The sequence below is a fragment of the Gnatocerus cornutus genome, chromosome 3, assembly GCF_029298725.1.
Source record: "Gnatocerus cornutus isolate USDA-ARS CGAHR chromosome 3, icGnaCorn1.1, whole genome shotgun sequence".
NCBI classification, from domain to species: domain Eukaryota; kingdom Metazoa; phylum Arthropoda; class Insecta; order Coleoptera; family Tenebrionidae; genus Gnatocerus; species Gnatocerus cornutus.
The window spans coordinates 15,602,941-15,628,469 of record NC_142235.1 but is presented as its reverse complement, the minus strand read 5'-3'; the positions used below and the strand labels follow the sequence as shown (position 1 = coordinate 15,628,469).

Below are 25,529 nucleotides of genomic sequence, written 5' to 3'. Positions count from 1 at the left end.
CTTTGTCAGATTTCCGCGTTGTGGAGAGTTTGGTCATCGCTGTGGCTCTTTTAGGCGAGGAATAGTGCAAACAAAACGTGTTTTTTCTGATTCTATATTTACAGATTCGGAGCTTCGATTTCTATATTGTGTAATATTACGAATAGGCGATTCCTGTTCTCCAGTATTGTGGCAGCCTTGACTTGCAGTTGTTTTTTCTTTATTTGAATTTTGTTTTCCCACATTGTTCTATTTCTTCTTTATTTTCTCTAATTTGTTCCGTTTCCATGTTTCTTTCTCAATTTCTTATTACGTGCGATCATCTTTTCTTTTTCTTATTTCTTTCTTACCTGTTTTCTATTGTTAAACATTCATTTTTTATTGCTTATTTTTGTTATCTTTATTAATATTTCCTCATTTCTTTTTTCTTGTTCTATTTTATTATAATAATTTTACTTTTCCCGAAGGCTTTCTCGATATTGTAGTTTTTTTTTCTCATTTTTCTGTTTGCAAAAAAATGATAAATTTAAAAATAGAAGTTACAGAATGAAAAAAAATTGGTAGAAGCGTTTTTGCTATCTATTCCAATTTTTTAAGGCTCAAGGAATCTGAAGTATTTAAGAGAAATGGAATAAAAATCGTGATAAATCCGAAAAATTAAATGGAATCTCCGGAATTCGATGAAACTTGAGGACTAAGACAGATTTATGAAGATTTAAATAATCCAAAGCAAAGATATAAAGACCATTTCTTATTGGTACCAACAGCCCAAAGAATCAAAGGGAATAAAATAAATTTGAAGAATCTTCTGTTGATAGCTAAAACTCGTGGAGGCGCTTTGTGGATCTTGAAAGACAACTCGTTGTTACTTCACTTTCATTTATTTTTACAAAAGTACATTCTTATAAAACTGCTTTTCCTATCAATCTAAATGAGCAAATATCGGACGATCAGTGACACTGTGATGACTTATTTCACAATAAAATACAAAATCCTTTTCTAAAATCTTCTACGCAACACTAAGTACACCTAGCTCTCCAAAATCAAGATTTTGGCAATTTCAATAAATTATTGCACCGAATATCACAAAATTCTTTCAATATTGAGCAACATTCGTTGTATCACAATTTTCTTCTTCCAATTTGCGCTAACTGCTTAAATATCAATCTCTTCCGCGCCATCTAGATCCAACAACGTGTAAGTGTCTCTTTTGATCAACTTGGGTTTAGCTACCGCGATGTATCCACTACTTTTTCTCCTCAACTGTTTCATACTAATTTCAATGGTCTCTTTAGTGAAGACTATAGACTTGTACCCGTTGATGAACACACCAATGAGGATACAAGTCCCTAGGAAAATGAACCCGTACGTCATTAAAGGACAAGCGACATCGGCAAACGTCGTGGCTAAATAAATCCAACGTCTGATTGGAGGAGTCAGATCGTCGATACCTTCTTCGACCCACATGATTGGGTAGATGATACTTGGAAATTTAGCAACAGCGGCAACATTGGGAGCTTGGTCCACTTTGAGGTTGAGCTGCACGCGGACTTTACCCTCCAAAGGTACTCCAAGGCGCTAGAAAAAAAAATAAGTGGGCGAAATTTTTGGGGAGGCTACTCACTGGCTGGATCTTAAAGTACGACTGGTGCTTCTCTTTATCAGGACGAAGACCGTCAAATGGCGTGATGAGGGTGGGATCACCTTCGAAGAAGTGAGGGTAGGATAGGTATACAGGGGCGTCTAGAAACAGAAAAAAACAGTCAACTAAAGGTGACGCTTAGTGTTAGAAAACTCACCGAATTGACAAGGGCTGATGCTTTGGAGGCCTCTGGGGGGGCAGAAATCGTTCCCAGGGCAGTAGCACTTGTTATCCGGTTGTTTAGCCACGCTTTCAAACATGGTGTCTACTGGTGTATACAAATCAGCACTAATTCCTGGAATTGTCATTGTACGTCCGCTTCGACTTTTTTTTTTGACTTACCATGTTTGACAACAGGACCTCTGTATTGTAAGGGCATGGTTCGACACAAGTCCTTATCATAGACATTGACGATATCCTTTTTGGTGTAGTACCTCGGTGGAAAAAACGATCCCTCGCTCGCTCTGATTGTGTTACAGGGTGATTCGTCCCAGTACGGTAGCTTGTCAACACCATTAAGCTTCTCCAAGTACCCGAAATCCTGCATCCCGGTCATCCCCGTGTATATATTGTGGACTTCTTTCAAGGTACCATTCCTCTGTAAAAAAATCGATAACCTTTACCTTTGAGATGGTACAACTTACATTGATAAGAAGCCCCATCTTCTCCATCGGTTTTTTTCTCTTCGGAAAAAAATTATGCGCTAACTTCACTAAACTATCGTTGTATCCGAAAACCAGTTCATCCGCCGTCACGGTTACAAACGGCGTGAATTTAGCCATATTAGTTATAATAGAAATGCCTTTCTGCACAAAGAAACCCAAAGTGTTTGATTGCGTCGAAAGAGTAAGAAGTGGGATGTTGGGTACAGTGAGCCGTTGTTGTTTATCGACCGAGAGTTCAGGTACGAATTGGAGGATTTTCTTATGTTGGTACGTGAGAGTGCCGTTGTCGTGGAACTTGATGTTGATTTTTTCCATGTCTTCTCTGAAAAAAAAAATAAGTTGAGTGGAATTTAATTGATGGCTCTGGGAGGGTCATAAACACCTTAATTAATCGTAAAAGCAATCCAAGGTCAGGCTTAAGTACTACAAAATTTCATGATCTTTTGAAATGTCCAAAGTTTCCAGGAATGACCGCCGGTTAGCATTGATCTTTGAATGATTTATTACTGTTTGGTGCGACAATAGCGCTCAGTTTTATTGTTCCAAGAACGATTTTTGCGTGTTCGTGTTCGTGTTTTTAGCGGTCGAGCTTTTATGATTATTCTCAAAAATTATGTTTCAAACGATTACTTATTTGTCCAATTTTCATATATTTTTACATTTTAACAAATGGTGGATGCGCCGGGCAAGAGGTTTTTTTTTTCATTTAAGAAACTTTGTTATTTAAAGACGAAGAAAGCTGAGGGGGTTTGAAACTCATCATTCTAAATCTAAATGGGAAAAAACAAATTTTAAGGTTTTAATTAACTCTCAAGGATTAAATAAATGTCCAATTTTATGTTTTACTGATTTTTACAACTTATGTCGTACGTAGATTTTGAGCCTGGATTTGGAATCTACTTGAAATTCTGCGTAAAATGAGTCTGATGAACGTTAGTTTTTTCCAAAAATAAGCGAAAAATCGACTAAAGCAGGTTTACATAAATAGTTTTTTGAAAAATTTAATTTTGTATTTTTTAAGGACGAATTTTAAAATGTTCTTTTATCTGTCGTAGTTTCTGATATATGGAGCAAAGATATTTAAACAAAAAATCTGACCTTCTAGCAAAAAAACAAAAATTTATTCGGTTATAACTCAGTTATTTGTTAAAGTACGGAAAAAATGGGACAGTTTTGAATTTTGCGTTAAACAAGCTCTAATAAATAACATAAGTTTGCTTCATAAACTAAAGGAGATATTGACTAAAATCTGTTTTCAAGAGGTCTTTATGGGGTGGAACTTTTTCGGGGCGAAAACGACGTTTGACGCGAAAGAATAACTTGAGATCTATTAACTGGTCGAATCTTAGATCGATAGGTTAAATAGTTTACGAGTGGTGGCCAAAAAAACAAAAAAAAATTAAATTTTCGATCGTTTGTGTCGGGGGTTTTTTTCCAAAAAAATGGAATGTCAAATTTTATATTTGAGACCGAATTATAAACATACAAAGCACCAGGAAAACAATAGCACAGATCGTATCGTTCGGAAATATTGAGCATTAAAGATTTCGAAACTGAAAATTTATTATCCGAAACTTTAATCGGCATAACTATTATTTGTTGTACGTGGATTTTGTTGACGGATTTGGAGTCAGCGTGAAATTCTACGTAAAATGAGCTAAATTACGAAAGTTTGCTTCAAAAATAAGCGAGAAATCGAAGTAGTTTTGGTCATGAAATTTTTAGATCGTTTCAACGTTTCTACAATTTTGTGAAAATTATCCAAGATGGTAAAGAATCTGAGGCAATGTTAAAGATCTTAGGAACGATTTTAAAAATAGAAAAAAAACTGATCGAAAAACTGGAAAAGTGCACAAATCCAAAGAATTTAAGGAGAGGTGAAGATTTCCAAGAATATATGAAATTATATTGTTTTGATGGATCAGTAGAAAATCGAAAAATATGACTGAATATGAATTCAATTAATCGTGAAACCTTTGTCGATTTTGATCGTGTTTCGTCTTCTAATGTGTGGACATTTCTATCCCGGCTTCTAGCAAATATCAACGAACTATCAAAATGTTGCAGAGTAAATCAGACTTCCAGCTAAAATTCAATTGGCTCAAAAGGTAGGCGGAGTTAAACCAAATTTATAAAATTCTGACTATAGTTTTTTCCAAGACCAAGGCACCTTAGTTTGGGAATCTGTAGAATTAGAAAGAATCGAGTTTTTCAGTGAACATAGAAATGAAAAAATGCGAAAACCCAAAGGCTCTGAAAGACAAAAAAAAAGAGAAATTGAACTACTTATAAAGGGTTTCAAACATTTAAGAAATTTTAAGAAATATAAACAATCCAAAGAATCGAAGATGACAAGACTTTTTTTTTTTTTTTTTTTGGTGCGTATTTTTGGTGGATGCGCCGGGCCAAAACTTTTTACATTTTTTCTAAACTAAATTTTTCTGATTTTTTACCGAATGCTCACCTTGAACAAAAACTATTTTTAGTATACCACGTGCAATTCTTTAAATGGCAAAATTAACCATTCTTGACATTTGACCCGCAGAATTTCATTATTAATTTCAGAATCGTGACTCGCAACACAACGTGATTTGAATAGATCGAAGGAAAAAAACGATGGCAAAACATTGCAAAATATCCGCGCCTACTCCGCTCAATTAACACAAATAAACACAATTTACTGCAATCACTTTATCTAAAAACGTCCTTCAGAAGGCTGTAGCTTTCATCTCGCAACAAGTTTACTGAACTATGGCATAATAAATTCTTCACATTTTGCTCAACTAGCACGAAAAAGTTAACATTTCGATCTAACATTGACCGTGAAATTTTCATAGTTTATGCAACCAATTAAACAGTGACGTAAGCGCAGTAATTGTTTTAGTAATAACAATAACAATAAAACTACAGTTATTTGTGAAAGTGGTCTAAAAGCGTTATTTAATAGCGTCTTGATGCTACTTTATCGGCACACTTGTTATTGAGTTACGATTAAGATCAATTGCGTAAAGTTTTTAACAGTTGGTACTGCCTTTTCGGAAGTTGCTTTTCGTGAACTCTACCGGCCAAGCCTTAAGAGAAAATGTCGGTTTTGGCCCAGATAATTACTGCAGGAATGCAAGTAAAAGGAAAACGGATTAGTTTTTGTGATTTTGTAACTAGAAAAAATTTGAACTTTACGAGCATGTTGAGAACTTTCTTGGGCAACTGTGAGGTCTTAAATTTCGGTTTCATTGTAATGTGGGAGGGTATTTTCCATTAGCGTGTCAGAAATGTTACTTAAGCGAGATAAATTAAGCAAATTGGCCAATCACGAACGTGTGGTAAGTGGAGCGTGCGTTTTTATTTCGTCTTCCTCCTTTTTTCTTCAAAAATTTATTATAGTCTTGTTGGTTTTCTTTTTGTTCTATTTTTACAAATTATAGACAAGGTGGCTATTTTGGAAGTTTTTCTCAAGGTGTCCTGATTTTACGTCATCTGCGAAAGGTGAACATGATTTATTGCGATTTAAAGTCGAAATTATGCAACGCCTGGCTTAAAAATTTCCATCAGAAGATTTGCGCTTTAAATTGGTAAAAGTTACTAATTTCGAAACTTTTTTTTAACAAATTCGGCCAAACCGCTGGTCATTGACTATCTTGGCTTAAATTCGGTTATTTTAAAAATGGTTTAAAATGTCTAATTTTATTTTTGTAAAGAGAAAACAAAAAATCTTTACATTCTAAAGAGGATTACGGCAGATAATCTGGAATATCTAACATCTCTAAAGAAGAAAAAGAAATTTAAAAAAATTTGAAAGATGTGAGGAATTTGACATACAACAATTAAACCAAACGACTTAAGAAGTTAAAGAGAAAGATATGGAAAATTCCGAAAGATCCGAAAATTTAAGAAAGGATTCTTAGCAAAAAAAGCAAAAAAAAAACGATGGTGCAAACCACAACTTTCTATCTGTCGCAAGTCCGGAGATATGGAAAATTCCGAAGTTTCAAAATTGTTGCCCTCAGGCGAGAACCCAAAATTTCAAACGCTTTTAAATCGATTATTTGTTGACGTACGTTAAAAATTCGCTTAGTTTTGGATTTTGCATGAAATTCTGCGTTAACTGAGCACCAATAACTTGAGTTTGCGTCACAAATAAACAAAATATTCACCGAATTAGGTTTTTAGAGGGTTTTTTTGGGATAATTTTTAACGAACTTTTTTGGTGCGAAAGTAACAAAGGCACGAGAAAAACAATGCCGTCAACCGCATCTTTCGATCTATTGTAGTTTCGGAGATAACGAACACTCATTATTGCTTAGTTTCAAAATATTTGCCCTCTGGCGAAAATACAAAACTTCAAACGTTACTAATTCACACAGTTTTGGATTCCACGTGATATTCTGCATTAAATGAAGTATAGTAGAATAAACGAGATATTGATCGAATTGGGTTTTTTTGAGGCCATTTTGAACAAACTTTTTTGGTGCGAAAACGACGTTTAATATTTGAGTTATACACCAATCAAAAGAACAGTTGGAGATCTGTAAGCTAACCAAATTTCAGATCGGTAGGTCAAATAGTTTACGAGTGATGGTCGAAAAAACAAAAATTCATTGCTTGAGTCGATTTTTTTTTTCGAAAAAAAATTGTCCATAGAATTGATTTTGGAAAACAGCATTTTATATTTTTAACAATTAATTAAGAAATGCACAGTTAAAACAAAAATTAAATAAACTTAATCCGGCCAGGTATTATTATATTTAATTAAATATTACAAATAATAGCGACACGTGTCTGTCAATCATACGAAATCAATAATTGAACTTTAGTCTAAGCGTGTAGTGCAAGAATTTGTTCTTGTTTACAGACCGATATGTTTTTGTTCATAATACTTAATTAGCGATAATTAATAAGTATTACATGTATTAAGTCAAAACCGGAATTATTATCCAGACACACTCATTATAAATCAAGAAATGACGTCTGAAATCAAGAAACTAAAACGTTTTTTAACAACTAATTTTATTCTGTAATTGACTGACTTAAATGGCGGTTTTACCAATTTACCATAAAAAGTGGTTTCAATGTGATCAGTAGTCACATCATGGCTTTTCTGTTATTTCCATAACGCACGCAAAAACATACCAAGAAGTTGACAGAGTTAAAAGTGCATGTTAAAATAACAGTTTAATGACGAATTGACATTTTAGCTTATAACTTTCTACTTGATTAATTAAAAGAACTTTCGATTTGTCATTTAATAACACCTGCAGGGAGATTATGCGTATTTTACTCGTTTCGTCTTACTCGGAGTATCTTCAATCAAATAACGTTACATAACGATTAGGCTATAAATATTCGATTGAATATTAATCGAGAATAATAGAAAACCGCTTGCGATAATAAAACTAACGCAAAGCGAACGTTAAGACTGCGTAAAAACTAGTTATCTGTTAAAACTATTACATAATCGGAGAAACTGACTTTCTTTGGAATGCAGAAAAGTTGTTTTTGCACAAAGATGACAAAATGCGTTCAATAAATACACGTTATGTAGGTCAGTTTTCTTGCATTTTTGTTCATTCTTGTGTCTTTTATGTTTTGCTGTTGTAGTAATTGGAAATGTCGGAACCATAATAATTACAGTTTACTGTAGTAATGTGACGGTTAATAAGTAGTAAGTATTGCGGTTCACCTTCACAAGTAATTACTTTGAAGATTCGAAAAAAACTCAGGAAATTAACGACGTTTGTTGAAAAATATTACTTCCATATTTCGACCTTCGTCCCCAAATCCCCACTGACCTTTAACACCTCAAAGTGACCATAATTACATAACAACTTTCACTAGAAGTAGAATATTATGCGTAAGGCGCCGTAATGGTACGCTTTTCACCGCAGTGAAAGTAGCGAATCGGTGGTCGTCGCGAGTCGTGTAGCAAGTGGATGACCTTGACTTAGAAATCGCTCCTATATTCACTGCCATTAAAAGTCAATGATATAACTTCCCTCTATGAGTTGATTGACCGCGTGAGCAGAGGAAATCAACGACTCGGCGTGAAAACAATCGTTTTTTCTTTGATTTATATAACACTGCGTGAAGGAGAAATAATTGCTGACTTTTAAGAAAAGTGACACGCTTTCGTGGTAATTCGTTTCGAGTGAGGATTTTTAGTGGAAGTTGGAGACACGTTTCGAGGCCATCCTCAGGGATTGTTTGTTACATTTTGCAAGTTTGGAATGGAAAGTGATTCTCAGAAAGGTTAGGCTGCAAACTTTGCATAATTACAGTTAAACAAAGAGCCGGCGAAGGTGGCAAACTAAATATTAACAAATTTCGCCGAAATTCGCGAAATGGACCAAGGCGGACCAGAATTTCCTGAGCTTTTCCGAGTCTATCTATATCCAAAACTGCAATATTTTATTTTTTTATTTATTTTTATATTTTATTAATTTTTATTTTGTTTGAGGAGTTTCCCGAGATTTCGTTTACAGGGATTTTTTGACTCTCCAGGATTTTTTTTGCTACTCCCTGAATTTTTCAGTATTTTACGGTTTACACCTTATTTGGACTTTTAAGGGTTACCTATCGTCATGCGAATAATTTCCTGAGATTCAGAATATTTTTCCAAGATTTACTAAGATTTTATGTTAAGCTCCGGGATTCTGTGAGACTTTCTAGGGTTTTTCAAGATTTTTAGGATTATTCAGGATTCGTCAGGACCCGTTCGGATCCTCTAGGATTCTCTGGTTTTCTGCTAGAATTGAGGGCATTTTCTGGTCTGTGGGATTTTTTAGGTTGCCCTGAAATTAATCAAAGAATTTAAGACTTTCTACGATTTTTTTGTTTATTTTCGGGATTCTGTTAGGCTCTAGGATTTTTAAAGATTTTTGGAACTATTTAGGATTTGTCAAAATCCGTTAGAAATCTCTGATTTTCTGCGGAAAATATTTAAAATTATCTGAACTTCTGTTGAATTTTTTTGCTTTCCTGCGCTTTATCAGGATTCCCTTACATCATCTGTAAGTTGATAGAACTCCCAGATTTTCTACGACTTTTTTGTTTAGCTATGGAATTTTATGAAATTCCAGATTTTTTTAAGATTTTTTTTATGATTATTTAGGATTCGTCAGGATTTGTTCGGATTCTCTAGGATTACTCGTTTCTGAAAGTTTCTAGATTTTGTTATATGGATTTTTTATAATTCTCTGGAATTAATAGGAATTCTGAAAAATTCTTTTGAACTTAACGATTTCTGAGAGTATTCACGATTCGATAAGACTCTTTAAGTTCCCTGGAATTTCCCAAGATTTTCCATCATCCCACAGGAATTCTTTACATTTTTTGTAGCATTCGCTTTGTGACTTCATTCTGCAGGATTTTTTGATTTTCCTGAACTTTAATTTGGAAATGATCGATTTTCGCTTCTAACAATTTCGATCGTTTTTAAAAATTCGTGTTTTGGTTTATTCTGTGGATATTTGTACAATTCTTCGTTTTTATATTAAGACAGAAAATCTACAAAACCATAGACTGATTTCCTGATTCTAAAGGTATAAAGCCAGGTTTAGAATTTTAATTTGAAAATGATAGATTTTCGCCTCCACCAATTTTGCTCGTTTTCAGAAATTCGTATTTTAGTTAATTCTGTAGATATTTCTTCAATTCATCGTTTCTGTCTTAAGGAAGATGAAATCTACGAGACAATAGACAGCTTTCATGGTTCTAAAGGTTTAGAGCTAGATTTAGAATTTATTTGGAAATGATAGATTCGGTTTTAAAAAATTCGTGTTTTTGTTAATTCGGTGGATATTTGTACAATTCTTTGTTTCTGCTTTAAGACAGACGAAATTTACGAAACCATAGACAGATTTTATGATTTTAAAGGCGTAGATCCAGATTTAAAATTTTAATTTGGAAATGATAGATTTCTGCCTCTTGGTCGTTTTCAAAAATTTGTGTTTTTGTTAATTCTGTGGATATTTGTACAATTTGTCGTTTCTATCTTAAGACAGATAAAATCTACGAAACAAAGGACTTATTTTGTGATTCTAAAGGTTTCAGGATTTTTAGTTTTTTTAATGATCACTGGAGTTTCTTAAGATTTTCTGGAATTTTTCGGTACTTTACAGTTGTTCACAAGTTTTAAATAATAAGAATTAACAGCGTAATTTCATGGGATTCTAAACAATTCTCCAGGATTTTGTGCTATATTTTAGGTTTCCGTTGATTTTTCTGGGACTAGTTGATTTTCTTTCTCTAATCCTTTAGCTTTTTTATTTTGTTTTTAGTTAGGAATTAGAAATTATCTGTGATTTTGTGGACTTGTTAGGATTCCCGCAATTTGGGATAATTTGGAACTACCCTGTAGGATTTATACTAAAATTTATTTCCTTAAAGGATTAGGATTTCGTACGATTATCTAAAATTTTATTAGAACCAGAATTCTGGAATAGGATTAAAAGTTCCGGATTCTCAAATATTTACGTACCTTATGTAATTAAAAACCTAAAAATTAAAATTACAAATTACAAAGTTTTTAATTGGACTCGCTCTAAGCTGGTACTGAATCTACCAATAAAATACGTATTTGTAATGTTGTTATACCTATTTGGACTAATTCCGAGTAATTGAATTAATTAGTAATTATAATTAGACTGTAACTAGGACAACACAAATTTAAGACGGAAATTGACTAAAGATTTGCCATTCAAGACTAGTCTAATTGTGACTACTTAGTAAAGTAAAATTAGTATAGCTTGGACTTAGAACTAGTTCCAAAGACTATTTCAAATTAGTATACAGCGTTAGTAAATCAGTAATCGCGATCGAAATTTCAGGACTTGACTAACTGAAATTAGTCCAAGTCGTGAAATTCACCGAAAACCTTGTAATATTCCAAGATTTTGAGAAATTTGCCTTCCACGTCTCGCCAAACAACGATACAAATCTGCGACTATTAACATTTGAACCTTGCAACCTCCAGCCTCAAAATCAGCACACTCCAAGGTCCATAAATCTCATGACTCAGTCATTTCACCAGCATTTCGTCTAGTCTCGCAGACTTCACAATAAGTGAATGGTATAACAAGTGCCATTGCCTCAAGCCGTGCGAATATGAGTACTTGACAAAGAACCGTTGACCTTTCGTATAAAATCCTTGGCAACGAAATCTAATTCCATTCATAAACGATAGTTCCATTATTCATGACATTCCCATCGAATTCGGAAATTTCGCGTAATTTTGCAACATTGAAATGTTCATTCGACATTGATAATGAACCGAAGATTAGACGCACAATTGACCGAGAACTTGCCGATTTTAGCGGGCATAGACAATTTAAAGAGTTGACCTAAAAAAACGACAATTTAAACAAACGAGGTGACGTAAATTTGTTGCCAATTCGCGTAAATTTCGACTTTCTACGTAACATGATGACTTACCTGTAGACGAACGGGCCCACTTCTTGCAGTTTGGGTTTTTCTCCTAAGTTCAAGAAGTTATCTGGATTTGTTACGTTAAAAATGTAGACTTTTGTGAGTCTCATCACGCCTGGCTTTTGCCAGTACTGGAAACTCAACGACCCATTCCAGAGTCTGAGATGCTTCAATATTAGATAATCCACCCATGGAATGGACGATAAGATTATACCCATTGCTAATGTGAAGACGCCGATGAGGAGGACGGCAATTCGACCTGGAAAATAAAGAATTAAAGTTCAGTGGTTTCAACGTGATCAGTTCGGGAGTTTGCAACATGACCCAAAAAACTCTTCCTTGTTTCGTCATTTTTTTACATTTTTGGAGACATTTTACTTTCTCAGAAAGTTCAAGAGGTGGTTGATGAGACGTGATTTTTATATCAGGTTTGCGCGTTATATCATACTGCAGCGAGCGTGTGCAATTAATCGCGCAAAAATTGTGTTATGTAACTTTTTCTTGCGTGTGCATAAATGCAGTTAAATCTTAATAAACTTGCACTGATTTGTACTAAATCGTGAGTGGGTTTTAGTCGTGTAAGCAAAATTACATTCGAGAAAATCAGATTTAGATTTAGCAATTTGAGCTCTGAAAAGTGAATTCTAAAAGGAATGCGATTTTTAAGATTTTTAGGATTATAAAATTATTCGTTCCTGAAATTTACTAAGATTTTCTGGTGTTTTGTTGGAATTTTTTAAACCTGTTAGACATTATCTGGACTTTTTGAGGATTCCGACGAATTCATCAATATTTTGTCTTCAATCCTTCATTATTTTGAAAAATTTAGGACTTTTATGGTTTCGAGATTTTGGGAGATTCTCCAAGCTTTTTTAAGTTTTTTGGAATTATTCAGGACCCGTTCAAATCCTGCAGGACTTTCTAGTTTGCTACGAGTGTTTTTTAAAATTGTTGGGCGTTCCCTGCAATTCTAAGGAATTTTTGAGACCCTGGGCTTTATCAGGACTTCTTTACATTTTGCGTAATTTTATTGAATTCTGAAAAAATCTTCAAGACTTTCTACGATTTTTTGCTTATCTCCGGTATTCTGTGGGACCCATTAGGATTTTTCAAGATTTTTTGGGATTATTCAGGATTCGTTCGGATCCTCTCGGATAATTCACAATTATTCTATTTTGAAAGTTACTAGATTTTCTGGTGTTTTGTGGGAATCTTTCAAACTTGCTAGACATTATCTGGACATTTAAGTATTTTTTTTAAGGATTCTCAACAATTTATCACGACTCGCTTGCTTTCTACGTTATTTTGTGAGATTATGAGAAATTTTTATTTGATTAGATATTTATTTGTTCCCGGACTTCTGTAAGATTCTCTTGGGTTTTTCAAAATTTTTGGTTTTATTCAAGATTGGTCAGGATCCGTTTGAATTTTCTCTCTAGTTTTCTAAGAGCGTTGTTTAGAATTGTTGGACATTTCCTGGATTTTTTTCTTTTAGAGTTTTCTGGTTTTCTGCGGGAATTATTTAAAATTGTAAAACATTGCCTCCAGGATTCTGTGATATTCTCTAGAATTTTTTACGATTTGTTGGAATTATTTCAAATTCGTCAGGACCCCTGCGGATCCTTCAGGATTTTTTAGTTTTCTGCAGAATTGTTTAAACTTGTCAACCATTTTCTGGACTTTTACGGCTTTTTATAAAGCCTACGTTATTTTGTGGAATTTTGAAACTTTTTTCAGGTTTTTTATGAAATTTTTAATTGTCTTCGGGATTCTTTGAGATTTTTTAAGGTTTACCAATTTTTTAGATTGTCTAGAATTTTCTGGATTTTTGCGGGACTTATTTAAACATTTTCTAAACACCTAATTCAGATTCCCTGGAATTCACCGGTATTCTGAAAAATTTTCCAGAGCTTTTACTTTTTTTGTTTGCCTCCGGAATTCTCTGAAATTTTTTACGATTTTAAAAATTATTCAGGATTCGCAAAGATTCAAGAATTCCTGGAGATTTTCTGGCATCTCATAAAAATTGTTAACTGTTTTATAGCATTTTGTTTGTGATTTCCTGACATTCTGCGTCAGTTTTTAAGTTTTTTGATACTGGAATTTCTTGAGATTTCCTATAATTTAAAAATTTTCTTTCTTTTCTGGCGATATTTTGTGAAATTTTTTGTTTGTCTCCGGGATTTAGTCCGATTTTTTGTGTTTATTGAGGATTCGTCAGATCTTCTAAGATTTTCTGTTTTTTTTTTCCGGAAACTATTTAAAATTGTTAGACGTTAACTGGGTTTCTATGAATTTTTTGAGTAACAGAGGAGTGAAAAATTTTTCAGGGCTTTTACGATTTGTTTGTTTGTCTCCCGGATTCTGGATTCAGTAAGATTCTCTAGGATTTTTAAGGATTTTTGGGATTATTCAGAATGCTTAAGGACTTGTTCGGATTCTTTAACTTTGTGCAGGAATTATTTTAAATTGTTCTGTGTGATTTTTTAGGATTTCTTGGAATTTTATGGACTTGTGTTTTGAGGATTGGGTGAGATTCTTTAGGAATTTTTTTGTTTATTGGATTATCAAAAAACAGAATAGAATTTAAGAGACAATCTGAGGTTCTTAAGAAGAACAATTTGAGAAACTGAGAATCGATGAATTGAGAAGAGAGGAGGCTAATTTATTTACAAAAATTAAAAATTTCAGCGCCTCAAATGATGAGATAAGAAGAATATAAGTGAATTTGGGAACTAGAAATTCAAAAACCTAAGAACTGAAGTAACTTCAAAACTGAGAACATTTAAGAATCCTCGCGAACTGGAGAGTTTCCCAGTCTGGGAAATTCATGATAAAAAAATTTGCAATAATTGAAGAGTCTCAATGAAAATCTGAGAAAATAAGAATAAGATCACCTTAGAGTTCTAAAAACTCAAAGAATTTGAAAACTGGAAAACGTGGAAAATTGAGTTCTCAAGCTTTTGGAAGTTTTAACAATTTTTCCGAAGAAAATCTAAGTACCGAAATTAAGAGCATGAGAGCCTAAGAAACTAAACCTACATAAAGTTTGAATATAAAATTTTATTGACTACTTTAATCACCGTTTCAATTAAAGACTTATTCAATAGCCCCCAGAGGAAGCCGCTTCACTTTCTTTCTTCTCAAACTTGTTTACAAAGACGTCCGGAAAGTGAAAATAATTACGAGCAACATAATTATTATATAATATCTAGTGTGAATTTCCAGGCATGTAAAATGCTCAAAAATGGGATTTTCTCAAAATGAAAGCGATAATTTTAACATCTGTTAGATTGTGCCATTGGTTGGTAGACCTGTCTGTTATGTCACGACACAGTTTGAGGTTAAATGTCAAACAATACTACCAACCCACTGCAAATTCTAGAGCCTGCTTGGTTCCAACCAATTAAAAACCGGAAAGTGGCTTGAATGTGATCATCATTCCTAAAAAAAAAAATTAAATCAATCCAAACAACCTGTTTCTATGCACACTGCCACGACTATTTTCATCTCATGTATGCATGATGCACTTTCACTCTCGTTGCTCAAAGTCGGTCAATAAATGTCCTTGAACATACTCTTTCCTCTGTATCTTTCGCAAGAAAATACTGCGACTTTGTAGAAAAACTCATTAAAATTAATATTACTAAAAACAAGAAGTTATGATAACATCGCACCCAAAACACACAATTAATGCTTATTGCTCAAGTCTCGCTATGAAGGCCGCCTCCGCGACCTTTTGCTTATATACAGGGTGTCTTCACAAAAATGCGTGTCCGATTTCGGGTTGGGTAATGCGTTTTTCTAGTCGAGTGAAAGGTGATAATTCAATTGACCTGTTTCGGGTCGCGTGCAACGGGGGGATTTTTGCAAAGGAAGTAGACAATTGAATATTTATTTTGGAATTAGGAAAAAATTCCGGTTTTCACACAGGAAGCAAAACGAGAAAACAAACGTTCCTAGTTTAGATTATGCTAAACTTGTTTGATATTTACAGGTTTTTGTGGTTTTCGAGCACTGATAAAGACCTTGGTCTAAAGTTGTTGACAATTAGAGAGCTCTTAATTTATTACAAGTGGAAGATTTCGATGGGTTTTTTCAAAGATTTGAGCGTTTTGAGGTGTGGTAAAAATTTGTTAGACAAACAAAAGAAAAATGCATTTTGAATGGCCATTCTCAAGCTTCAGCGATTTGAATGGCGTTTCAAATTGAAAGGTGCTTGGGATGGTGATATTTAGCTGCTATTTTCCACGTCCTTTAATTTGCGATTTTTCTACAAATATTTTATTATTGCATTTTTTTATTGAAAATTTTGAAAACTTTTGATTGTTTTGATTGTTTTCTTATTGGTTCCGTTTTAAAAATTTCCATATTTAAATTTCATAAACAAATAGAACTGTCGCCTAAATCACAAATTTTTGAATTTCAATTTTTTCCAATTTGTCTAAATGCTCTACAAATTTTTAATTTTAGAATCCTCTTTCTGGTTTCTAAAAGTTTAGTTTGTTTTTTCGATTGGCACATTTATCTAAATTGAAACTTTTTTTGTTTTTAGGGATCCAAAATGTAACGAATTTTATAAATTTTTGAACTGCGATTGATAAAGCATTTTGTTTACACTTTTATTAAAATATATGTCAACAATAAGTTAAAAAGCAAATTAAACTTTTTATTGCATTTTTTATTACGGAATTGAGGACCAATAAATGCGAGTTTTAAGAAATAAATTTTCGACAAAAATTAGCGACCTTCATAAATATTAGAGTTTGAGGTGTTGTAAATTTGAATAAAATTAAAGTGTTTGAATATACAAAGATAAAACATTAACAACCAATCCCGAAAGTTTATTCTAGAGATGGAATAAAATATCCTAGGCAATGAGAGTTTAATGTTCATCTGACCAATCATTCATTGGTATGTGTCCATAGTTACCGATTTTCGAATACTGTTTTGTTTCGGGATTGGCTACCGTTTTTTTGTCTTAACTTTTTAGTTTCGAAATTTTGGTTCAGAATTGTTGCCTCCATAAGCCTTTTTTCTCTGGGTCACGAGTTCTAAAACACCCTGCATTTAGAACAAATTTCTAAAATATCAAAACATTCGCATAAAAGTCCTCTAAACTATTTTTTTTTTCGTTTTTGGGGGCCTAGTTTGTTGATTTTTGTAAATTTTTGAAGCTCATTTCTCTGAAACGAAAATAAATCCGCTTAATTAAAATAATAATAAATAAATATGCAAATTTAGCATTTTATTCAATTTTTTATAACCGAATTTGAGAGACCACCAATGAAAGCGAAACTCTATGAGATAAATTTTACCTAAAAATTTGTAACCTTCATAAATGTTAGAACCGCAATCAAAATATTACGAAACAATTTGGAATTCAACTTGTTTGTGCAATTCAATCAACCTTTAAAAAATAATTAGAATAAACTCCGGCTACTACAAACAAACAACTCGTATCTAATTCACAAATTTATGGCACCAATTTTGTCATAAACCACTAAATTGACTTACTACTGTTGAGCTTTCCCTCTTGGGAAATGAGCATTTGAAGCGGTGTCCCTTCATTTCTCTTCGTCCCCAAAAGCTGGTTCCTCGCGTACTGACTTATACGAAAATACTGCTTGAACCCCATGATGGGTATTCTGAAAAAAAAACATCAATTATGGTACTTTATTTGTGCTGACTTTACGGGAGCAATAAACTCAACACCCAGCAAAAACGCATTTCTTCATTGTCGAACCATTGCTTTTTGTGCATTTTCTCGACTTTCTCTGTCATGGACAATCGATTCTGTTTTTCACACTAATGACCTTGATTTCGTCGTGATTTATGGTTCGATATTATTTTTATTGTCGTCGGAATAGTTAAAATGTCATCGAAAGATAAAAAATGTAATTCGACCAAATTTTATAATTGGACTGTTGTAAATGGTAATTGCAGATTGACGTCACCATTACGGATGTAAGAGACACATGATGGGTCTAAGGTGGTCATTAATCACAGCAGGAGCGCGTGCAAAATGTGGAAAAATATCAAAAGTGGACGCTATTAAAATAAATTGTCACATTCAAGCCACTTAATGCGGGGTGTCGATGAGTTGGAAAATCCGAAATTTTCAGATGACGCATGACGCCAAGAACTGAAAAAGTTGAGTCGGTTTATAAAATTAGGCTAATTTTCTAATTTCGTCAGAATTTTGCTAATTATAGGTTCAAGTTTCAATTGCGAAAGCAACAAATAAAACTTAACGTTACTCAATTCTGGCTATTTTCCTTGATTTAACTAATATAAATAATTCATTTACTAATTTTTAACACAGTTTTACTAATCTCAATTAATACCTAATAAAAAATCATTCTAATTTATATTAATTAATTCATTAGGTATTACTGCAAATTGCAGGTTCATATTTTAATCACAAGAATCTGGGAAATTAACAACGCCACAAACAATTAAAGGTAGCATTAAATATCATAGATAGTTTTGTTAATTTTTCCTTGATTTGACTAATTTAATTAATTAAATTACTAATTTTAAGACAGTTTTACTAATCTTAATTAATATCTGACCAAGAAGATTTTTTAACGGTCTAAACCGAACAAAATTTAAAGCCATTTTATTAAATTTGACTGAATTTATGTCAAAATTTTAATGGCATACTGTCGGCAGCGTTAATTTTCTTTAACAATTCTATTTTGATAAATAATTTCAATTATTATCTCAACAAAAATGATTTTAATCTGAATTAATTAGGGAGTCAAAATTCTAAAGTTTAATAAATCGAGAATTTACTAAAATTTAAAATTGTTTTATCTAGTTGTACTAATTTCTTAGTTCTGTCAAAATTTTGGTAATTACAGTTTCGAAAACAAAAAAAAATTACGACAGCTTTAAGATTGTTACACAATTCAGTGAATTTTCATTAGTTTGACTAATTTAATTAATTGGATTACTAATTTTTTTATACAGTTTTACTAACTTACACAGTTTTAAATTTCTTAAGTAGTTTGGTTCATTTTTCCTTGATTTACCGAAATTAATTCACAGATTTTTCAGAAACGGCAGCTTTAATTTACAAATTTTGTTCAAAGAAAATTTATTGGATCAATTCTTGATGTTGACAAATTATCAAAATTACAATTTATTCCCAAACACCAAATTCCCAATTAAACTGTTTAATCATCGCTCTGATGATGATAGCATTGCTATCGAAACGCGCGTCAGCATTTTTTGTCAAAATTTGGTGTTTGGGAATAAATTGCAATTTTGATAATTACTAATTTTGTTGATTAACTTACTAATTATAACACAGTTTTACTAATAATTTCAAATCATATCTCAACAAAAAATGTTTTTAATATGAATTAATTAAGTAAAATTCCGAATTGAAGTCTAAACAACCGACAAATTAGTAAAATTTAAAGTTGTTTTATACAGTTTTGCAAATTTTGCTAATTGCAGTCTTGGAAACAAACAGATGAAAACATTTTACGACAGATTAAATTTTTTTGAACAATTTTGTCTGTTTTCCTTGAGTTGACTAATTTAACCAGTTCAACCATTTTATTACATTACTAATTTTAAGACAGTTTTATTTCGCTCAACAAAAGTTTTTTTTTAATATAAACTAACCAATTAAAATCTATATTTAGATCTAAATTTATACATTAAAGACCGACTTACATAATTTTGAAAGAATTTCACAAATTAATTACGAAAATAAAGCCCAAACTCATAAAAATCAGCGGTTCTACACCACACCGACCACATCTGTGCTAATCCCAGTATTTTTCCTCTAATTAATCGTCAGGTAAATCTCACGTCTCCATTAACCATGAAACCACGCACTTTTGCAACCTCTGACAGCCAACTTCCCCAATTATCGATACTTTATTAGCCAACTAAGCATTTTTCCTATTTTTCTTCTGACAACACCGTCACGGATGACACAAGAGTTTCCCAATCAGTCACTGAGCTAGTGAAACTGACTACAAAATTTTTTCACGAAAGAGAGAATTTCGCAGCTGCTACTCAATAATTTTAATAATAACAATGTTAATTGTGTAACACACACTTTACGTAACTACATTTTTGTCAACGAATTTTCCGCATTCGTCGCGCGTATTTTTTTTGAAAAGTTGCCATCAATGACACGCGGAAGGCGAAGCTTTATGAATACGATAATTAGAAAATTGTGACAAATTGGAAAATTATGTTGTTACACTTTGGCATCCTTGAGTTTTTGTTTTATTCGTTTTATATTCTCATTTTTTTTATTGTTGTTATTATTAACGGTAATCGTCGATGTAAACGATGTTTATATAATACGAATTTCTCTTTTTGCTGGTTTGTGATGGAAAGAAAAGTTGAGATATAGTTACAGTTGCAATTAGTGAAGAGGCGCCAATTTCGTTTAAGTGGTTTCAATGTGATGATAGGTAAAAATTTTGATTTGTGTCGCAATTAAACTCAATTAGACTTGTCCTAGAACGAAATATTACAAATCCTAATTTACTTGTCTCGTCTTTTTTTTATTTTCTGCTTACTTAACCGCAACGTGTACATTTATTTCGGCTCTGTACAACTGACATTTTGTAACATCAGAACAATATCAAGGATGTGTCGTTTTCACTTGTAAGATTTACACTTTATCGACTAATTACAACAGGTTTGAAAATTGTGTCGACGGATAAAATTCTAGTAATGGGGTTTTTGATCTATAATTACTAAAAATATCAATTGAAAATTGGTGAACGTGTCTGACGTCAGGAAGGCGTTTAGTATGCAGGGAGATAATCGATGCGAGGAAAAAAACTGGAGATAAATATGATGTTCGAATTAGACAAGTCTAATAAATAAAACTAAAACGGGAAAAAAGCGGATTCTTGCACGCCAAACAGGTAAATGTTTGTTTTTCGCATGTGCTAAAATATGCGACGGGTTTTCCCCGCGAATGGGGATTTTTGGATTTTAGGCTAATTACAAAGCGGAAATCCTGAAAATACGAAAATATGGTGAAGTAATTTTTTTGTTGTCTACTGTCGTTTTCATTCTAAAATTGGCTATTTCTATTTTTGAATTCTATCGGTATTTCGGGATTGCTGAGGTTTCAAGTTCCGTTTCTTGAATTGTTTAGATATTATACGATTTTTTAAATTTTTCAGTTTGCCTGAATGTCTAGAATTTTAGTTTTTTTAGATGTCTTTTTTTTCTTCAAGAATTTCGTTTTCAGAGATCCAAAATTTTTTAGTGTTTCTAAATTTTGTCTAATTTTCCTTCGTCTTGAAACCAGATTTAGTCAGTCTTCGGATTTCGTAAATTTCTACATAGTTTTTTGGCTTTGCTTTGAAGTTTTTTTTTCTTTGTTTACGTGGATTTTTGAACTTTTGTTAATGCATCGCAAATTGAGAAAAATCTAAAATCAAAAATGGTTGTAAAGAATCCAAACAGTTCGGAAGGAAGCAAAAGAATTAAAAATGGAGATTAAGATCCGTTAAAATGTTAGAAATCTAACAAATCTAAATCCTTTATTTTTGAAAAAAGTCCAAAATCTGAGAAATATGAAAAATTTGAATAAGAGAATTTTAAAAAATGTATCACAGGCGAAATATAAAAAAGAAAATAGAGCAAGTTAAAAAAGAGGTCAGCAATTAGAAATATCTTTACATGGGTAAAAAACGAAATTTAAAAAAAAGACAAAAATATACAAAAACAAGAAGACAGAAACACAGAACCAGAATTTAGGAAAAAATTGAAAAAATTAGCAGAGATTGGTATAACAGAATGAAACAAAAAAAAAGAAAAATTTATGACTTGAAGGATTTAAAAATGTGTAGATCTATAGTCAGAATTTTATAACTTTGGTTTAACTCCTCCTACCTTTTGGGCCAATTGAATTTTAGCTGAAAGTCTGATTTACTCTGCAACAATTTGATAGTTCGTTGATAATTGCGAGAAGCCGGTGTAGAAATATCCAAACATTAGAAGACGAAACACCATCAAAATCGACGATGGTTTCACGATTAATTGAATTCCTGCAAAACTGCAAATCTTCTTGACACGTGTGACACTTTAGTTGTCAGATTTTTTATTATGTTGGGTAAAGGAGGCTAGCCATTCCTTGATTCGACAAATTCAAATCGTCATTTGTTCATGTGGGCGGGGTTAAACCAAAGTTACAAAATTCCGACTAGTTAACACTCAAAGAATCTAAAAATAATTTAGTTTAACAGTTTGATAACTTAAAATATGAATTCTAAGAATTTTTTTAAAAATTTAGAAATTCTGAAAAGAACTAGGAGAATCCAAATCATCTATGAACTTAAAAAGGAAGAGTTTATGAGAATCTACAAATTCATAAATGCAAGCTTTTAAGATTCTCAGAATCCCAGAAAATTTGAAATTTTAGTTAGAGTGTTTCTAAATTTTGAAGCCGATTTCTCCTTTGTCTACAAACTTACGAGTAATTTAATTTTTTTAAGTCTTTGGACTTAGTAAATTTTCTAGAATTGTAGAATTGTCAGTTGTCTAGTTCTAAATTTTTAGGTTTGCTTTGGAGTCTATAATTTTTGTTCTTCGTTAATGTGGATTTTTTAACTTTTTTTAAATTCATCGCAACTTAAAAAAATCAAATTCAGAAAAATATTCAAAAATTTCAAATGATTTATAGAAAAATCTGAAGTGAAGGAAGTGAAAAAAATTTGAAGAAGCTCAAGAATTACTCTCTTTAGAATCTAAACTAAAAGACTAAAAGAATGCTATGAACCTAACGAATCTGAATCATACATTTTTGAATGGGAAAAATCTCATGGAATCCTAAAACCCAAAGAATACGAAAAATCTACATCGTTAATAAATATGAATAAGAGAATTTTAAAAGAATGTATCAACGGCGGTAATACAAAGAAGAAAATAGAGCAAGCTGAAAAAAGAAGTCAGCAATTAAAAATATCTTTACATGGGTATAAAAAGTTGGAAGAAATTTACAAGAAAGACAAAAATCTTGAACGAAACAGAAAAGACAGAAACACAAAACAAGAATTTAGGAAGCAGATTGGTATAAAAGAATGAAACAAAAAGAAGATAAATTTATTACTACTTGAAGAATATAAAAGTCTGTAGATCTAAAGAAGTTGACACTCGAAGAATTTAAACATAATTAGTTAAACAGTTTATTAACTTAAATATGAATTGTAAAAAAAAATTAAGAATCTAGAAATTCAGAGAAGAACTATTAGAATCTAAATTATCTATGAACTAAATAAGAAAGAATTTATGAGAATTTTAATTTAAAATTTTTAGTGGAATCTATTTTTTTTTCTTCGTTGATGTAGATTTTTTGAACTTTTTTTAAATGCATCCGCGGAAATTTCAGTAACAATAAATTAACTGGGAAGTTTTGAAGGCCCCGCAAACGACGGGATTTTTTAAATGTAGGTGTAAAAACTATTGATGTCATCTAATTACTAAAAATTTTCACGCCAAATGAGTATCCTGAATAGAAATCTCCGGATTTCTTTGTTTTCCGCACTGTTAAAACATTTGTATTTCTCTTTATTTTTTTCCTCATTAAAATTCCCAGAAATTCTGAACTTCTCTTCCGTTCCATATGGTACAATGTACATAATTAATTAGATAATTAATGACTGCAACAAATACCTCTTTTCCTTTTAGAACTAGATTACAACACATTTAACAATTACGAAAATCTAATTCCGGATGACTGAAGTATGAACAAGCGAGCGTTCAGTAGAGCACATAAATTTATGTAACAAACAAAACTGGCAAGTAAAAGTAAGAAAGTAAAAGTTAGACAAAAATCATTGAAATGTTAAATTTATTTATTGACCTGTTGACCTTCAAATTAAGTAGCACGTGGAAAGAAGACGCACTAAATAGTCCAATTTGACGCACAAATCAAAAAAAAAGAATGCGTCATTACATTAGGAGGAAAAAATAATTTATTAAAATTATATGATATGGTAACATTTTTAATTATTATTTGGATGTTAAGCAAGTTTTTATTAGAATTCCATTTGGACAAATGCCGCGCGTAGATTTCGAGGAATATATGGAGATGTAATTTTTTTTCTTTGTTGTTTACGTTCTTTTTTTGGGTTTTAATTATTGTAATTCAAAATTATTATTTATAAGTGCTTAAGTGCTAAAAATGAATAATTTTGTTTATAAGGATACAGTTCAATACCATAACAAGGTTTCATTGTTCCAACAATATTTTAGTTTTTTTTTTACTTTTTTAGATTTTCTTTATTTTTTGAGATTTTAGATACATACTTTAAATTCTTATATAAATTAAGATTTTTTTTAGATTATTTGATTTTTTGAATCTTGGATTCCATCAAATTTTGGTCTGTTTTGATTTTCTTTGACTTTTAAAGATAATTTCTTAGGTTTATAGATAAATGTTAAAAATTTACATAAGAATTTAGAACTTCTCAATTATTCAAGTCGATAATAAAAAGACAAATAATAATAAAAAAAATATTGGGATTATGAAAATTTGGAATTTTTAAATCAAAATTACAAGAAATTTGTTTTCTGAATTACCAAATTGAAAAATAAATCTTGAAAAACCACGGGTTAAGAATTCAAAATTTTTCAATTTTTTTTTGAAAAAGTCAAAATTTTAAAACTTTGAGATGGTCACCAAAAAATGAGAATAATATTAATTTGAACACCCCGTATATGTATATTTTTCTCGTAAACAATTATAATAATGCACATACATAAAAAAAACTCGTCGTTCTTGAGACTTACAGAGTATCTGGACGACTTTGCTAATATTCCAAAAGGTTCAGTGTATTCTGAAAGAACAACAAAATTTTTGCGTGTCCCTCAAGGTTCCACTTCTGATCCTTTGTTGATTTATTTTAATTAAATTTGGGTTTGTGGTTTAATATCAGATCTCTGCACTTCCCCCAATTATATTAATTGCCAGTGTAACTTGTTTCATATAATTGAAAAATTCAATTAAAAAAGTACTTGATTTTATATGTCATTGCCAATTTATTTTCCAAGTAATGTCAATTTATCTGTTTATTTTAGTAGTTAGCTTCTACAACTTATTAGGGTTAAAACACGTGTTTATCTTTTAATGACTACCTTCGTAGTACAAATTTTCCCTTTTTCCGATATTTCTCCGATCGCCGCTCCAAAGTACAAACTACAAAGTCGCCTCGCACTTACCGCGAATCACAAAATTCCAAAAGTCTTTGGCATCCTCCGCCACAAAACCGATCACAATCACAAAATCACTATTTTCGCACCTGTTACCTTATTTACATTCTCGTAAGGATATCGCGACCATACTGCCGATGTCCATTACAAGAGAAATAGTTATCAGTAGAAGTGGGGGTTGCATATTTCGCCCATTGGGTTGGTGGTGGTACCTGCGTCAGTACCATCAGCAGCGATGTCGCAGACTGGGTTCCATCAGAGACTGTTGTTTTTTCCCGACGATAACATTTTCTTCGATCGTTTTTCTCTTATGTTTTCTATTTTTGTTGATCTATTTCTAAACCTTGACCATAACCTTTCAATAATGCACGAATCGGGACAGTAACGTGGCTTTTTCTAATAACGAAATAGATCGGACGTGTCATTTTTGGTGTTTTTTTGTTATTGTTTCTATTTTATATGGCTAATGAGTTCAGTTGGACATTGTGTTGTTATGAAATAGAAGTATTATGTTATTAATAATTAAGTTTTATTGCTTTTTTCCACTTTTTACCGACACGTTATTTAGAACAAGCGTTTATATTAATTGTCTATTGGTACTAATGAAAATATTCTCA

The 25,529-nt window shown here is 31.9% G+C and overlaps 2 protein-coding genes across 2 annotated transcripts in view; one reads left to right on the top strand and one right to left on the bottom strand.

Annotated features, from left to right (window-relative positions):
- Positions 1–841: 841 nt before the first annotated feature.
- LOC148177429 (scavenger receptor class B member 1-like) lies at positions 842–25,093 on the bottom strand. Its single transcript, XM_088031939.1, has 8 exons — positions 24,922–25,093; positions 17,227–17,357; positions 11,716–11,968; positions 2,266–2,608; positions 1,964–2,219; positions 1,779–1,916; positions 1,604–1,722; positions 842–1,557 (listed from the first exon to the last, which is right to left on the bottom strand). Exons 2-8 carry the CDS (start codon positions 17,345–17,347, stop codon positions 1,135–1,137), a joined length of 1,653 nt encoding a protein of 550 aa, XP_087888065.1. The 5' UTR covers positions 17,348–17,357; positions 24,922–25,093; the 3' UTR covers positions 842–1,134.
- LOC148177425 (uncharacterized) overlaps positions 8,281–25,529 on the top strand; it is a 46,018-nt gene continuing 28,769 nt past the window's right edge. The window contains exon 1 of the mRNA XM_088031997.1: positions 8,281–8,532. The gene's annotated coding sequence lies outside the window, so the exon portion shown is untranslated. The remainder of the gene's footprint in view (positions 8,533–25,529) is intronic.